Raw genomic sequence first — 18,814 nt, forward strand, 5'->3', positions numbered from 1 at the left:
AGAGGGTGAAGGTTTTCTTAAATGAAGAGGGAGGAGAGGCTGAAAATTTTTGAATGCAGAGGGAAGATGAGAGGTTTTTGAATGAAGAGGAGAAGAGAGGCGGAAGGTTTTGAATGAAGAGGAAGAATAAAGGCTGAAAGGTTTTAGAATAAAGATGTGAGAAGAGGCTGAAGGTTTTCTGAATGAAAATGGAAGGAGAGAGGCTGAAGGTTTTTTGAATGAAGAGGGAAGAAATGAGGCTAAAATCTTTGAATGAAGACAAAAGAAGAAAGGCTGAAGGTTTTTGAATGAAAATGGAAGAGAAGCTGAAGACTTTTTGGATGAAGAGGGAAGAAGTGAGGCTGAAGTTTTTTGAATGGAGAGGGAAGAAGAGAGGCTAAAGATTTTTGAATGAAAATGGAAAAAAAGAGGCTGAAGATTTTTAGAAGGAAGAGGGAAGAATAGAGTCTGAAGGTGTTTGAATGAATAGGGATGAAGAGAGGCTGAAGGTTTTTTGAATGAAGAGGGAAGAAATGAGGCTAAAATCTTTGAATGAAGACAGAAGAAGAGAGGCTGAAGGTTTTCAAATGAAGTGGGAAGAAGAGGGCTGAAGGTTTTTGAATGAAAATGAAAGAAGAGAGGCTGAAGGTTTTTAAATGAAGAGGGAAGAAGAGAGGCTAAAGGTTTTTAAATGAAGAGAGAAGAGAGGCTGAAGTTTTTGAATGAAGAGGGAAGAAGAGAGGCTGAAGGTTTTTTGAAAGAAGACGAAAGAAGACAGGCTAAAGGTTTTTTGAAAGAAGAGGGAAGAAGAGAGGCAAAATGTATTTGAATGAAGATGGAAGAAGGGAGACAGAAGGTTTTTTTTATTAAAGAGGGAAGAAGAGAAACTGGAGGTATTTTGCATGAAGAGGGAAGAAGAGAGGCTCAAGATTTTTTGATGGGAAGGGAAGAAGAGAGGCTGAAGATTTTTTTGATGGGAAGGGAAGAAACGAGGCAGAAGGTTTATGAATGGAGAGGGAAGAAGAGAGGCTCAAGATTTTTTGATGGGAAGGGAAGAAGAGAGGCTGAAGATTTTTTGATGGGAAGGGAAGAAACGAGGCAGAAGGTTTATGAACGGAGAGGGAAGAAGAGAGGCTGAAAGTTTTTGAATGAAAAAGGAAGAGTAGAGGCTTAAGGTTTTTAAATGAAAAGAGAAAAAGAGAGGCTGAAGGTTTTTGAATGAAGAGGGAAGAAGGGAGGCTGAAGGTTTTTGAATGAAAAGGGAAGAAGCGAGGCTGAGGGTTTTTTGACAGAAGAGGGAAAAAGAGAGGCTGAAGATTTTTGAATGGAGAGGGAAGAATTGAGGCTGAGGGTTTTTGAATGAAAAGGGAAGAAGAGTGGCTTACGGTTTTTCAATGAAGAGGGAAGATGGGAGAAAGAAAGTTTTTGGATTAAAGAGGGAAGAAGCGAGGCTGTAGGTTTTTTAAATGACGACAGAAGAAGAAAAGCTGAAGATTTTTGATTGAAGAGGGAAGAAGAGATTTTGAAGGTTTTTAGAATTAAGAAGGAAGAAGAGAGGCTGAAGGTTTTCTGAATAAAGAGGGAAGAAGGGATGTTGAAGGTTTTTGAATGAAAAGGGAAGAAGAGAGGCTGAAGGTTTTTGAATAAAAGTGGAAGAAAAGAGGCTGAAGGTCTTAAATGAAAACAGAAGAAGAGAGGCAGAAGGTTTTTGAATGAAGAGTGAAGAATAGAGCCTGAAGGTTTGTAGAATAATGATGGGAGAAAGCAGGCTGAAGGTTTTCTGAATGAAGAGGGAAGAAGAGAGGCTAACATTTTTGAATGAAGATGGAAGAAGAAAGGCTGAAGGCTTTTTGAATGAAAATGGAAGAGAGGCTGAAAGTTTTTTGAATGAAAGGGAGACAAGAGATAATGAAGTTCTTTGTATGGAGAGGGAAGAAGAGATGATGAAGAGTTTTGAGTTAAAATGGAAAAAAAGAGGCTGAAGGTTTCTGAATGAAGAGGGGTGAATAGAGCCAGACGGTTTTTGAATGAATAGGGAAGGTTTTCTGAATGAAGACGGAAGAAGAGAGGCTGAAGGTTGTCAAATTAAGTGGAAAGATGAGGGCTGAAGGTTTTTGAATGAAAAGGGAAGAAGGGAAGCTGAAAGTTCTTGAATAAAAATGGAAGAATAAAAGAGAAGAGAGGTTGAAGTTTTTTTAATGGAGAGGAAAGAAGAGAGTCTGAAGGTCTTTGAATGAAGTGGGAAGAGGAGGGGCTGAATGTTTTTGAACGAAAATGGAATAAAAGAGGCTGAAGGTTTTTAAATGAAGAAGGAAGAAGAGAGGCAGAAGGTTTTTGGAATAAAGAGGGAAAAGAGAGGCTGAAGGTTTATTAAAAGAAGAGGGAAGAAAGGAGGCTGCTGGTTTTTGAATGAAGAGGCAAGAGGGGAGGCTGAAGGTTTTTTAACAAAGGGGGAAGAAGAGGCTGAAGGTTTTTGTATGAAGTTGGAAAAAGAGAGGATGAAGATTTTTGATTGGAGAGGGTAGAAGGGAGGCTGAGAGTTTTTGAATGGAAAGTGAAGAAGAGTGGCTGACAGTTTTTCAACGAAGAGGGAAGAAGGGAGGCAGAAGGTTTTGGAATAAAGAGGGAAGAAGGCAGCCTGAAGGTTTTATAAATGAAGAGGGAAGAAGAGAGGCTGAAGGTTTTGAATGCAGAGGAAGAAGAGAGGCTGAAGGTTTTTAGAATAAAGAGGGAAGAAGAGAGGCTGAAGGTTTTTAGAATAAAGAGGGAAGAAGAGAGGCTGAAGATTTTCTGACTGAAGAGGGAAGAAGGGCTGTTGCAAGTTTTTGTGTGAAAAGGGATGAAGAGAGGCTGAAGGTTTTTGAATAAAAAGGGAAGAAAAGAGGCTGAAGGGTTTTTGAATGAAGAAGGAAGAAGAGAGGCTGAAGATTTTAGAAAGAAGAGGGAAGAATACAGGTTGAAGGTTTTTAGAATAGAGATGGAAGAAGGGAGGCTGAAGGTTTTCGGTATGAAGTTGGAAGAAGAGAGGCTGAAGGTTTTTTAAATGAAGAGGGAAGAATAAAGGCTGATATTTTTGAATGAAGATAGAAGAAGAAAGGCTGATGGTTTTTGAATGAAAATGGAAGAAAGGCTGAAGGTTTTTTGAATAAAGAGGGGAGAAGAGAGGCTGAAGTTTTTTTGTGTGGAGAGAGAAGAAGAGAGGCTGAAGATTTTTGAATGAAAATAAAAAAAAAGAAGCTGAAGATTTTTTAGAAAGAAGAGGGAAAAATAGAGTCTAAAGGTGTTTGAATGAATAGGGAAGAAGAGAGGCTGAAGGTTTTTTTAAATGAAGAGGGAAGAGAAGCTGAATGTTTTTGAATTCAGAGTGAAAATGAGAGATTTTTGAATGAAGAGGGAGAAGAGAGGCAGAAGTTTTTTGAATGAAGATGGAAGAATAGAGGCTGTAGGATTTTAGAATAAAGATGGGAGAAGAGAGGCTGAAGGTTTTCTGAATGAAACAGAAGAAGAAAGGCTGAAGGTTTTGTGAATGAAGAGGGAAAATCAGATGCGAAAATCTTTGAATGAAGACAGAAGAAGAAAGGCTGAAGGTTTTTGAATGAAAATGGAAGAAATGAGGCTGAAGTTTTTTGAATGGAGAGGGAAGAAGAGAGGCCGAAGATTTTTGATTGAAAATGGAAAAAAGAGGCTGAAGGTTTTAGAAGGAAGATGGAAGAATAGAGTCTGAAGTTGTTTGAATGAATAGGGAAGAAGAGGCTGAAGGCTTTAAAATAAAGAGGGAAGAGAGAGGCTGAAGGTTTTCTGAATGAAGATGGAAGAAGAGAGGCTGGAGGTTTTTTGAATAAAGAGGGAAGAAGAGAAACTGAGGATTTTTGCCATGAAGAGGGAAGAAGAGAAGATGAAGATTTTTGATTGGTAGGGAAGAAAGAGGTAGAAATTTTATGAATGAAGAGGGAAGAAGAGAGGCTGAAAGTTTTTGAACGAAAAGGGAAGAGTAGAGGCTGAAGGTTTTTAAATGAAGATAGAAGAAAAGAGTTTGAAGGTTTTTGAATGAAGTGGGGAAAGGAGGGGCTGAAGGTTTTTAAACGAAAATGGAATAAAAGAGGCTGAAAAGTTTTTGAATGAAGAAAGAAGAAGAGAGGCAGAAGGTTTTTGGAATAAAGAGGGAAAAAGAGAGGCTGAAGGTTTTTAAATGAAGAGGGGGAAAAGAAAGGCTGAAGGTTTTTGAATGCAGAGAGAAGAAGAGAGGCTGAAGGTTTTTGAATGAAAAATGAAGAAAAGAGGCTGAAGGTTTTTAAATGGAGACAGAATACGAGAGACTGAAGGCTTTTGAATGAAGAGTGAAACAGAGAGGCTGAAGGTTATTAAATGAAGAGGGAAGAAAGGAGACTGCTGGTTTTTGAATGAAGAGGCAAGAAGGGAGGCTGAAGGTTTTTGAGTAAGGAGGGAGGAAGAAAGGCAGAAAGTTTTTTGTATGAAGTTGGAAAAAGAGAGGCTGAATATTTTTGAATGGAGAGAGATGGGAGGCTGAGGGTTTTTGAACGAAAAGGGAAGAAGAGTGACATGATTTTTCAATGAAGAGGGAAGAGGGGAGGCAGAAGGTTTTTGGAATAAAGAGGGAAGAAGACAGCCTGAAGGTGTTTTAAATGAATAAGGAAGTCACTTTTAGATACATATGTAATTGTAATAGCCACAATGCCTCGTAACTTCTAATTGTTTACTTTTTGGATATGCTTGTCACCTAAAGCCTTTGGTCAAGTGCAGAAATTGAAGTGGTTGTGATTGTGATTAGGTGACACCGGGTTCGTTTCCGCCTGCGTCACAACCGCTTCAATTTCTTACGCGAATCTCAAGGCTTTAATGATGTTCAAGCACATCAAAACGAAATCCCGAAGTTAGAAAGGGTTTGATATAACTATTACAATATACAATCGTAATTTCTAAGTAATCGTTTAATACCCCAATTCACGCTACTTCAGAGATATCCGATGATTATCATGAGGAATTTTTATAAGTGATAAATGGATCGGTACCACCGAGTCTCGATCCCTCGACACAGTACTTTCCAACAACTCCAGCCGACGGTCAAATTAGTGAGCCACCCGGTGGTACCGATCCATTTATCACTTATAAAATTCCCCTTCGATGATAACACCCCATCGGGGATATTCCCGAATTAGCGTGAATTGGATATTAAACAACATTCGTGGCTTCATGATTTTAGATACATATATACATATATATATACATATATGTTTATACTATATGTATACACATTATATATATGTTATATATATTTATAAAGTATAGCAGATATATATATAATTATATATATACATATTTTATAAATATATGAGTATATATATAGTAATTTATATATATATATATATATATATATATATATATAATATATATATATATATATATATATATATATATATATATATGTATGTATATATATATATATATACTGCTTGCTTGTTATTTTGGGGTGGCCTGTGCTATATATATATATGCTCTGCTGTAATCTCGAAACTCTCAGAAGATTGTGTCTCCTAAACAAGAATATCATCCCGTTGCTTTGAGAGTTTTACAATTGCTTTTCATCAAGTTTTGAACCGACGTCCAGACAGAGCCTGTCCTGTGATGTATGGTCATATTCGTCACGTTTCGGGGGCAAAGAAAGAAGGTGTCGGTTATATGAGTTGAGTGTTATAGAGAAATTTGCGAACGCTGTATTTCTCGCGGAATGCTTGTTATTTCACAGTATTGTGTTAAAGGAGTTTACTAAGGTATACCAGGAATTCTTATATTTTTAGCGCATGTTTTATCAGTTATTGTCTATGGTGATTTGAAGAACTTGTCACTCAAACATTCAGTCTGCAAGTTTCACTTTGCTCAGTATTAAGCAACATGAGTTTCTGTCAAGGTAAAGTTGTGAATGTATGCAGTTCATGCATATAATTTTCAAAGACATGGTCTTTTGATTGACTAGCATTAAAATGAAGTAGTTTCATCATTTTCATACTGCACTAAAAATATGGATACAGTTGAACAGTTGCAGAGCGCCATGTACCACCATTACTTCTTTGAAGTTCAGAAAGCGTAAACCAGTATATATAACAAATTACTGCTTAAATGATATGGCTATCAATATATCTCTATGTACTAAGCTCTTTATGATGTTGACAAAATCTCCATAACATCTTTGGTTACTGTTGACCCATTATCCTAACAGCTTTTGACCTCACAACAGGAAAATCACTGACGGGAAAGGGGCTTCAGCCAGTGCCAACAATACAACGTGACCTGGGATGACCTGAGCTCTCTCAATCTGACTGACACCGACAGTTGGTACCTACATTCAATCAATCATATGGAATCATTGGTAAGGGAGACTTCGTTATCATCTGAACTGTGCCCTTAGCAAATACAGTAATGTTAAAAAATTCACATTACAATTAATTCAGTATTACCGACATTTAGAACTTTATAAGGCAAAAGGCAGACTATTGAATTGGAAATTCAGTAATGATAGATACTGCATTATATGGAAACTATATGATTCTTAACTGCATTTTATGGATTCTTAATTTTAGGTAGAAAGAATACAACATTCAATTACATTAAAATTCATTGAAAAATGTGGTCAAATAAATGACACATTAATTTCTCTACAGAAAACTAGCAAATATTTTCACGAATCCTAATGCTGTGCTTTCTAAGGTTTTGGCATCGTTTTTCAGTGCAATAAACCATACTGTAATTGTAACCAATAATTGAGAACTTGCAGTGGAAAAAAGTAATTTTGGGGTGGGGAATTGATAAGATCTGTAGTAACGGTGATTGGAATATCACACAAAGCACTCCGTATGCAATCCGATGAATAAGTCTCACACTCTTTTAAAAACTTTTGACGTGTCAAATACGAATGAAAACCAACAGAAACAATTTATCATGAAATGATAATAGTTTAATGTTGTTTAAAGAATACGTTGCTTATGACGGTTTTCTGATCACTACTTTACCGAACAGTGTCAAGGACAAAGGGGTTGAAGCCTGTTATTTGCTATAAACAGTGGCTCAAGTACCCTCTAGCCTACAAGTGTGGCAAATATGGAAGCTAACCTTAGAATTAAGGAGAGTGAGAGTTTAGGTTTCTCTGCATTCCTCTCAAAACTAATTTCTAGAATTTTTCTGCCCTCTGTTGTTTGATCATACACTAGCACTTGAAAACTGGAAAGAACCTCACACAGAGAGTCAGGTGAAATGAACATCCACGAGCGGTAGTCCCTGAAAACAAGACGTTGTTAGAGTGCAGATATGATTCTGCACTGGATGAACAGTTGATAATCTGTGATAAATGTGTATTGTCATCTAGGACAGTGATTTTCAACCTTACACAGTACCCATGTGCATTGTAATCAAACTCAAATTACACTTTTTCACTTTAATTAGCACTGACACCATTTACAGTAAATAAATTTGGTGCATTGCAATCAAAACTCAAATTACACTTTGTAATGAAATTAATGCATGCATTTACAGTAAATAAATTTTGTGCATTGTAATCAAAACTCAAATTACACTTTTTCATTTACGAAAGAAAGCACTGGCCTGCATTTACTGTAAATGATTTTTCATTTTTTAAATACTATTTTGAAGATGTCCGTGGCATGGCCCCCCTCAGAACTGACCATGGCCCACAGGTTGAAAACCACTGATCTAGGTGGAGCACAATTGCGCATGCGCAATGTTTTTCATTGAATACACTCAAGGATCGAACAGCTGGATAAAATAAAATATAAATATAGTTTAATGTTCCCTACTACACTATTAACCGATAAATTTTTCCGTTTCAGCAAATTATTCCATACGCCTCACGAGAAAAATAAATTGTTCTCAAAGTCATTCTCCGACTATTAGCCTCCATCCTCACGATTGGCGAGTGAATTTGTGCATGAAACAAAGGATAATTGCTAATTTAAACGATTTACAACTTATTAATTTCTGGTACATAACTAACAACCCGATATTGTGTACAAATTCTGACTCAAATTAAAAAGCTATATAATTGAAATTAATTTGAATCAAATACCGAATAATATAAGAAGTGAAAAAAATACTATGGAGTTATTTACATTTTACGCAAATTCTGGATAAACAAGAGTTGGACTTTCCTAAACAAATGCAAACTTAAAATAAAATAACAGAATACAGAATTATGCATTTATACATATATAAATAAAAAAAGCATTAATATGACTCGCACATAGGGAATTCTAAATAACTTCAAGTTACCCGAGGGACTTTTAGATGATTCTGATTCTGAATTCAGGATGTCAGGCCGGATGGGACTACGATCACAGTGACTACGACTCGACGCTGAGCATGGATCAAAACTGGGTCTGCGGCAACGCCTCTATGGCAGCTAACTGGCAATCAGTCGGAGTTGCTGGAAATGTTGTTGGAACGCGCTTGTCCTCAATACAATGTCCGATCTGTAAGTGTACCTAGATGGATTCGGTTTTTAAGTTCTGAGTGAGTTCGTTTTTCGGTTCGCTGTAATCGGATATATGGGACCTGAAAATGGGTCATATAAATATATATATATATATATATATATATATATATATATATATATATATATATATATATATATATATATATATATATATATATATATATATATATGTATATATATATATATATATATATATATATATATATATATATATATATATATATATATATATATATATGTATGTGTGTGTATATATATATATATATATATATATATATATATATATATATATATATATATATATATATATATATATATATCTACATTTATATATATGTATATATAAATTATACATATAAAAATGGATGTATGTATGTATGTATGTGTGTGTGTATGTGTATGTTCCACATACACTCCGAACTGCACTGAGCAATTTCGTCCAAACTTGGTATACATATGACTTACTGTCTCAAAAAGAACACTGTGGGGGTAAGACATCACTGGCACCATAGGGGGGAGGTGTAGGAAGGGTTAGACATGTAAAAATAACTCAAAATGACTGATATTAGTCTCTAATCCATAGTTTTTGAGGTTGGTCATATGATTAGTAATACTCCTGAGGCCCTTTAAGTTGAAGTTCAGCCCTGATAGGAAGGGGTGAGAAGGTGTGAAGAGGGGGTGACATGTAAAAATAATTGAAAACAACAGATATTGTCTATACCACAGTTTTCGAGGTCGCTGAGATGAATAGTGACACTCCTGATGCTCTTTAAGTCCAAATTCAGCTCTGATAGGAGGTGGGGGTGACAAGGGGTGGGAAGGGAGTGATATGTAAAAATAACCCAAAGCAACAGATATTAGTGTCTAATCCATAGTTTTCAAGGTTGCTGAGATGAATAGTGACATTCCCAATGCCCTTTAAATGTAAGTTCATCCCCGATAGGAAGTGGGGGTGAGAAGGGGTAGGAAAGGGGTGGAATGTAAAAATAACCAAAATGACACATATTTGTGTCTAATCCATAGTTTTTGAGGTCGCTAAGATGCGTAGTGACTCTCCAGATGCCCTTTAAGTCCAAGTGAGGGTGAGAAGGGGTGGGAAGAGGGTGACATGTTAAAATAACTGAAAACAACAAGTATTAGTGTCTAATCCATAGTTTTCAAGCCTCCTGAGATGAATAGTGACACTCCCGATGCCCTTTAAGTCCAAGTTCAGCCCTGATAGGAAATAGTTGTAAGGAAGAGTGACATATAAAATGTCAAAAATGCTGAGCAATGTAACTGAAGCAACTATCTCAAAAGCAAAGGAGAGAGAGAGAGAGAGAGAGAGAGAGAGAGAGAGAGAGAGAGAGAGAGTTTATTGGTTGTAAATCAGAGTTTTCCCGGGCAGCACCGGGTTGGTTAGCTTTTATGTATATGTAAACAGTAAGTTATTAAGACCAAAAAATAGAAAAATAGGAAGCATGTAGCACTTTAGTGCATTTTCCTTTTCTTTTTTTTTTTGTCTTATGGACTTGAGATATGTGGTAGAGCTGGAGGAGAGGTCCCCTGAGCTCAAGGTCCAAAAGTATCTCCATTTCAAAGAATATCTCCTCTAAATAGTTCCATTGTGTTCAGTCTCCCTTTTTTGTGTTGGTGGCCAAATTCGTCTACTTGCTGAAAATTAGTCAAGAATTAATCTGTTTATGCAAGTGTATAAACTTCCATGAAAACGTCGCAGAGGGACAGGCAGGGAAGGATAATCAGAAGTATGTCTTTATCATGAGGATCATTGATCATAATAAACTCTACAAAGCATTTATTGTAGTACCATAGTTACTATGTATGAAAAGTATTTTTTGATAAATTAAGAAGAAAAATTAAATTCAATGTATTCAATAAAATGCAGACATTAATCAGGCCAGATCTTGAAGTTATACTGATTCGATGATTTATTTAAAAATATGTAAGTAGGGAAATTATTTGGCCACGGTAAGCTTTACAAAACACACACAATAAACTTACGTAATTTGCATTGTCCTTTACATTCCCTTACTTTGGCCGGCTGCTTCTCCGAGCACAGTGATCCGTCTACAACAAGTTCAATGTTGCCGCGCAGCTGCTGTGCTACTTGACTTTGGTCTTTTTCCAGTCGCATGGCACAGATAACCTCTCGGTACTGCACTCCGGAACCACAACTCTCGCTACAGGGACCCCACTCTCCTATGCTCCATCTGTAAATCAAACAGATGCAGTTTCAAATGAAAATTTATGATAACAGATACGGTTATACGTAAATAAATGATTTATGTCAGTCATAAACTCAATTATGTTAACTCTTCAGAAAAACCCTAATTGTTCTATATAGACCTTCCTCGGAGAGTTCCTTGAAAATTAGTGAGGCCGTGATTTAAGTGGGTTTTGGATGCGATCCCCACGTTATCGAGATCATACTGACATATTGGGCGAGATGAATGTCCATTTCACACCAGTATAAAATGAGCAATGAAACTGTTTCCCACTGTCAATGAATTTGGTACAATAATATTCAAGATCATGTAGACTGTTTAGTGGCGTTAAATTTAATGAGACCTTTCCTTGAGAATTATTAAACAAATTAGTGACGAAAGCCTGTTATTCATGTCCTTTCTTTGCCTCTAGTTTTACTGTATGCTCAATGTAGTAAAGACTAAATTCGTGGTTTGGAAGGTGTTCTGTGTTTCTTTTTCAAAATCCTTTAATTTTCGCCTTCATTTGCATCATCTCCCATCTTGACCGATGTTACAATTTAACTATTGGTCTTCTAACCATTCCTACTTTAATTAAAGAAAAGGTTAATTCGAATTTAGCGCTATTTTAAACCTGAAATTTTTCTGAAAAGTAAGAATTGCCACACTCAAAAAACTTATTTACTATTGAGTAGTAAATTATAACGAATAGGCCTCTTTACCTGGCCATGTTTGGATGGCTGATTAATTAGTGAGCAAATGCCAAATTTACTCCTTATTAGAACCTTTCTTTTCCATTGTGTGGTATTTTTCCTCAGCCGAAATGGAAAATCAATTTGTCCTAAAATTCTTATAGTGTTCCGAAGAACATTTGTAATCGGCAGTCCGAATAGGTTTTTAAATTCATGTGAGAGAACCTTTTCATTCATTATATTTTTAGGAGAACCACCATCAAAAATACAGCTATTGGCTTTCTTGAGCCAACATAAGAAGGGAATATAGGTCTGTAATTCGATTTGTCCCATATGCTAATTTCGTTACATTTGTATTTGACTTAAGCTCGAAGTTGATGTACCTGATTCCTCCTCCTTCCTGCTTTCAATTATGTAGGAAACATCCATTATCATTGCTAGATCTTGTTGGTACATTAAATATGTGGCACTTTTTGTATTCCTCTCTCTATCTCTCCCTTGTGACTGTGATCTAAGTCTGGATCTAAGTTTGCAGTCCCGGACGCTATGTCCTGTTTTTGTGGTAGATGCGGTAAGCGGGACCATGCAGTCACTTGCGCAGTGGCCTTTCCCTTGGCAATGGCAAAAAGTAATTGGCGAAGTTTTCTCTTGAGAGGTTACCAGTACCACTATTCTGGTTCCTAGCTGGTGTCATGGACTTAGCATGGCTGTTGTCTCCTTTCCTATCTTGTTCTTTGGTAATCAGGGGTCTATATAGACCATTTATTCCTTTACTGTTTCTTCCTATTATATTTCCTTCACTTCATATTAAATATATAGCACATCATCCTCCAACTTCCAAACATGGGTAGTTTTTCTCAGTTACCTTTGATGGTAAACTTCCCGAAAGCAGGGCTAAGTTCAATAGATTTTTACAATTTTCAACAGCTGTTACTTGTTGATCTGCTACCGTTGATGTCCAGCGTGTGGTGGAAACCAAATTTCCCCATTCATTTAACCACTTCTATAACTGTAGACCCATTCTCAGATAATTTCTGTTACCTGATTTCCAACTTTGTATTATCTTCGCCAAATTTATCACTGAGTCTGTCTCTCCAGCAGTTGAATAAATTTTCCTAAAGTATTGCTTTAAACACCCCATATCTAAATCTTCAATAAGCACTTGAGAGGATATCCAGACTAAATCATCCGTTGAAAGATCTAGAAGTTTTTCTACTTCACTCAGCTTTTCTGTATCATCTCCCATTATTGGCTTTAAGTGCTTGTCAACTAGTTCAGTTCACGTCTCTAAGTTAGAGACCCCATGAACCTCCTTCCTGGCCCAGGATTTAATTACACTAGGATTAAGTAATTATGTGGGTAACCATTGTAGTTGAAGGGCCTGTCATATTTAATCCTTCATTGAATGTACAGTCACTCAAAAATGTTTTGCAACATGTTCCAGAAGTTTTCGTTCACCTAACAGTAATTTGTTCTTTTGATATTTACAAGGAAATGTAATTTTCTTATTCGACTTTGGTTATTAATCATACGGTTAACAATATAAAAAAGAATGGTGAGTGAAAAATTCATATTACGAAAAATAACGAAACATTTTGAAAAATTTCACTTCAGATGACTGGGCAAAAGAGTCAAAGAAGAAACTATATTTCGAATCCAGATAAAAGCTTATTGACTAATAAAGTAATATTGAATAATCATCAATGAAATTATATATGAATAAAGAAAGAAAGAATTCAACCATTATTGTTGTCAAAAACAAAAAAAGAAACGAATCTCGTAACGTCGTATGTTATCGTGTGACTCCACATTTGGGCAGGAAAATTAAACTAAACTGTCTCGTCACTTGCACCGATAAGATGGGCAACAGACTTTGCATAAGACTAATGTCTCTATTGTAGATACTGCTCGGCAGCTTAGCATAAATAAAACAACCATGTATAGAGGAATAAAACAACAGAGAGAACGAGGAAATATGATAAATTCATTGTAAAAAGTGGAGGACGACCCCACTGTTGCACTACTGTTAATGATCTTCGGATGATCACTGAAGGAGCTCCGCCTAACTCCCCTGACAAGCCGGTGTTGCCATAAAGAGAGAACATTACGCTTTCCCTTCAAGATGCTGCTCAAACCATCCATAACAGGCTACATGAGACCAAGATATCATTTCATCATACTCCTACCAAGAAACACTTCATATCAGCGAAACACAAAGAATAGAGGCTAGGGTTTGCATTATAATATAATCCAGTGGCTGATGATTTCTGTAAGAATCATCTTTTGCAAAGAGGAGGAGACATTCTCCACTGATGAGCATGGTAGTCTTCTTCACTGCTGGCGTTTAGCATTAACTAAATTAATGTTGAACTTCTTGCTAATTTTAATTCCTTAGAAACTTAGATAATAAGAAATACAAAAATAGGCGTTATATATTTGGTTAACTTCATAAGAGGCATCAAAATGATAGGCCTAAGTAGCAAGGAAAGAAATGAGAAATTACACATGATAACGGCATTATATATATATATATATATATATATATATATATATATATATATATATATATATATATATATGTGTGTGTGTGTGTGTGTGTGTGTGTGTGTGTGTGTGTGTATATATATGTGTGTGTGTGTGTGCGCGCGCAATTATATTCTATGTATTACAAAAACAGACATGAAATCTGTTAGTTTAGTTCAGTATATTTTATATTAAGTTTCACTAGTTCACAATATACATAGGATTAGTCATTCAAAATTTGATTAATAATAATGTGCAAGCAAATCTTTACAAAAGTCGTATTTGTTGATGTTAATAAGACTAATAGTTCAACTTATAACAGTCGTAGGCCTATGTCTACAAAGTTCACACATATGAAGGAGACAAAACAACGATAGTGATGGCAGTTGGAGATGAAAATATTAAAATATAAGAACAGCGATGACCTCTGAAGTATTATAGTAACATCCTTTTTATTAAGTAAAGTATGACAACAGTAAGCAGTATCAGAAAAAGCCCTGTTTAAGAGAAACTGCAGGTAATTTCTCGGACCAACCACTATAGTGTTCAGTTGTTTCATGCGCTAACTGAGTTGCCAAATAGCGCCAGATGTCGTTGGAAAAGTTTTTGAAGTATGTTGCAAAAACATTTTTGAGTGATTGTACATCAGGTGAAAGACTCTTTAGTCAGGATTCTGCTTCTTAGCATCAATTCAAGTTTCAAGTTATCACTATAAGGGACATTAAAAAAAAATCAAGTAACAAAAATTTAAACAAGCAAAGAAATTAAATCACTCTAAAATAAATAAAAAAAAGAGAAAACAGAAATTGGATATCGTAAAAAAATAAACTAGTACAGTAAGTTCCAAAAGTGAAGCTACAAATTTCAAAATTGATCGTACTTCTTTAGAAACTCGTGGGGTTGCCAGTTAGTATATTTTATTCCAATTATCGGCATCCTCTTTATCTGATAATAAGTATCAGTGATTAACTGTAGAACCACAGAAGCTATTTCCCAAGTGAATGGTCAATGTTAGTTCAATAATTGTTTATTAAAAGAAAAAAAAAAATCCCCCAAAAAATAATTTCCCCAGTAGAAACATCTGCGGTTCTCAATAAAGATATCAGTGTTTCACCATTGACTGGCAGGAACTGAGTGCATAAGCATTGGCCTAATGTGATTTGTAAATTAACTTTCTACTTTTATAGTATCATATCGAGAGTTATTATGATTTCTTTTGATAAAGCACAAAGAAGTTTAGCATCTGATTGAATGAAATATAAATAAGACACAAGTTGGTGTAGAAAAAAAAAAACGAAATCCAAGTTATATGCGCGTTTAGCATGGCTACATGGTTAGTCCTATTTCAAAAATCAAGGAAATATATTTTCCAGCTTGTTATTTAATAAATTGAGTTGTTTGGATATCTAGATGGTTGTAAACATGATTTTCCATTAATAAGGCTTCATTATCAAGCCAGGGGAAATGGGAAAGTCTAGGCCTAAGTTAAGTCAGGGGAAGTGAGGAAGTCTAGACCTAAGTCAAGTCAGGAAAGTGAGGAAGTCTAGGCCTAAGCCAAGTCAGGGGAAGTGAGGAAGTCTGGGCTTAAGCCAAGTCAGGGGAAATGATGAAGTCTAGGCCTAAGTGAAGGCAGGGAAAGTGAGGAAGTCTAGACCTAAGCCAAGCCAGGAGAAGTAAGGAAGTCTAGTCTTAAGTCAAGTCAGGGGAAGTGAGGAAGTCTAGGCCTAAGCTAAGGCAGAGGAAGTGAGGAAGTCAGATAGATGAATTTTCAGTTGTTTTCAGTCAGCCTTGGTGGATCTTAGACTTGAATGATTTGGGAACACTTTTATTATTTGGAGAAGCCCTCTGTATTTGTAACAGTTCTGTATTTGTAACGGAAAACCTGTTTGCAATCAAGTTTACCCTTTCAATGGTGGTTACTTTCTGTCAGTTATTACAAACATAATGAAGGAGGGAACTGATTACCTGTTTATTCAAATATTACTGGCTTTCTGGGGTATTAGGTCAAAGTCACCCCCCAACCTAGTAGGACTCAGCTGGTGATTCATAGGTTGGGTAGATAATGTTACGTTTGTGTTGTGGGTCGAAACCGAAGCCAAAGCTGAAGTAGAGTCCTAATGGTCGGGTCCTAAAAGCTAAAATCAGAATTACCAACCACACCCAACTTCTCTGTTGAATCTAGGTGCATTCATGGTTGATTATGTTTAATGTTACGGAGATTTTCCCTTATATTCTATTGATACTTGCATGATTTTATGCATCTTTGCTAAAATAATTGATAATACACTATGATATTAAATGTTTGTTTCCACATTGCTCGAAATATACAACTGTAATGTTGGTAATCCTGCGTTGAACGAAAATTTCAGATTGTTTCGTTTCTGTAGTTTGAAGTAATTACTGTACTTTGAAATAATTACTATTACCGTATTTTTTTCTTATGACTGTTATAAATATCATAGATTTGATATTTGTGCATCATATGTTAGCTTTATTTTGCTTGATTGAGCTTTCAATGTAAAAAAAAATAAGTTTTTCAGCTACGCGTTGTACCTGCCAGTTAGGGAATTTCAAACGAAATTTTCTGAGATTTGTAGCTTCACTTTTGCAACTTACTGTACATAACACAACAAATAAGCCAATACTGGTTAGTAGATTTGTTAGTAATATGTAATAACAGAAAGAAATAAGAAGTTTTACGAGAATTTTCTCAGTTCCACTTCGACCTTGAGTGAGAGATATTAAGAGTTACGTACACACACCCACACACACACACATCGAGAATAGTAACACATTCCCTCGCCTGTCTATTACCTCTTACCTCTTTGTTGTACTCTCTCTGTCTCTCCATCATTTTACAGAACTTCGGGTGGAAGTGTGACTTCGTTACCAAACCATATCTAATATGACATCCTAACTAGGTCATAATTCACCATCACTGCTGTAGTCATTATACATTTCATCTTTCTTGCATTATTTATGCCCAACATTCTTTTCCCCCATTGAATCCACACTCAGACTCATGTAAACTGCTGACGTCACGTTGTTGCTCTCTTCTCCTAAACCAAACAATTGCAGAGCACGATTCACCTCTGTGGAACTGGCTGCTGTGGTTTTTTTATGCCGCCTTCTAGTCAGCATCCCCGATTGATCACGCTCGAACAAGCTCTCTGTTTTCCAGTCATGTGGTTTTATGAGTTCTATAATGGTTTCACTGTAACACACAAATATTATATATATATATATATATATATATATATATATATATATATATATATATATATATATATATATATATATATTATGAAATTTTATCACACCGTGATTTATATACAATCATGAAGCTACAAATGATTGATGGCTCAATGGTTTACGTCAACTGGAGTCGCTGAATAGGCTTTATCGAAGGGTTCGTGTCCCCACGATTCCAATTCATTTATCATTATATAAATTCCCCTTCAGCGACAATTCTCCAACGGAGATATACCGAGGTAAAACGTGAATTTCGATATTAAGCGACATTTGTTGTAGTATTCATATATATATATTGTATATATATATATATATATATATATATATATATATATATATATATATATATATATATATATATATATATATATATATATATATATATATATATATATATATATATATATATATATATATATATATATATATATATATATATATATATATATATATATATATATATATATATATATATATATATATATATATATATATATATATATGTATCATATACATACATACACACACACAGTAATCCCTCAATTATCCATCATCTGAAACTTGACACCTGGGCCGGGGGTCAAGGTCCCAGAGATGTAGTACATAAATTTCAAAAATGTTTCAAAATTGCTCTCTGATAGTTAACAATGCTATGCAGACTTAGGAAAATGTTGGTAACACTGTTTATACTCAAACAGACAGAAAGGGTTTTGGGGGGAGGGGGAGGCCTGGAGAAGTTTCAAGGGAAGGGGGACTTGGATGGCTTGGAGCCATGGGAGAGGAGGGGCAGTAAGACTGCGTAGAAAAACTCTGAGAAGGGGTTGTTTTGGAAAGTGGGTGGAACTGGGGAGCAGTTTCTCTGGCTGGATGGGTGACGAGGGCTATATACAAATTTGACTTGCCAGGGGTTGTTTAGTGTTGTGGCGCTTATGATTTTTTGTTTATATTTTACGCTATTCTGATTTATATTTTTACTGTATTTTCTCATTTTTAGTTTTCTGTAAAAGAAATCTATTGTGCTGGTTCTGTCTGTCTTCTGCAACTTTTTCTGCCAACACTTTATGTTTGCCCTCAGATCTTAAAAACTACTAAGGCTAGAGGGCTGCAAATTGGTATAGTGATCATCCTCCCTCCAATCATCAAGCACACCAAATTGCAGCCCTCTAGCCTCGGTAGTTTTTATTTCATTTAAGGTTAAAGTTAGCCATAATCATGCTTCTGGCAACGATGTAGGATAGGCCACCACCTCCAGGCTGTAGTTCAAGTTTCATGGGCCACGGCTCATACAGCATCATACCGAGACACAGAAAGATAGATCTATTTTCGGTGGCTTTGACTATATGCCATAGTGGCTGTACAGAATACAGAAAGCTCGATTGCATCGAAGAACTTTCGGTGCATTTTTTATTTGTTTATTTTTTATAACCCAAAAGATAAACGCAATCCCCTGCATAAGGTATGAGAGAGAGACAGAGAAAAAGAGAGAGAGAGAACAACAACTAAGATGAATTATCAACATTGATAGAATATTTTTTTGTGTGCTGTTATAATATGTGTGATAATCATACTTAGAGTCAATTAAACAAATAATGAAATACTGTAAAGTAAACCAAGCAGAGCAAAAAGGAAAATTGGTAAACATG

The 18,814-nt window shown here is 35.7% G+C and overlaps 1 protein-coding gene across 1 annotated transcript in view; it reads right to left on the reverse strand.

The window, feature by feature from the left end:
- The window catches only part of LOC136843715 (uncharacterized), a 780,729-nt gene that overhangs the window by 22,479 nt on the left and 739,436 nt on the right, over positions 1 to 18,814 (reverse strand). The window contains 1 exon segment of the mRNA XM_067112312.1: positions 10,502 to 10,710. Within this exon segment, the coding sequence (XP_066968413.1) occupies positions 10,502 to 10,710 (209 nt within the window).

This window comes from Macrobrachium rosenbergii, chromosome 2 (assembly GCF_040412425.1).
Source record: "Macrobrachium rosenbergii isolate ZJJX-2024 chromosome 2, ASM4041242v1, whole genome shotgun sequence".
NCBI lineage: Eukaryota > Metazoa > Arthropoda > Malacostraca > Decapoda > Palaemonidae > Macrobrachium > Macrobrachium rosenbergii.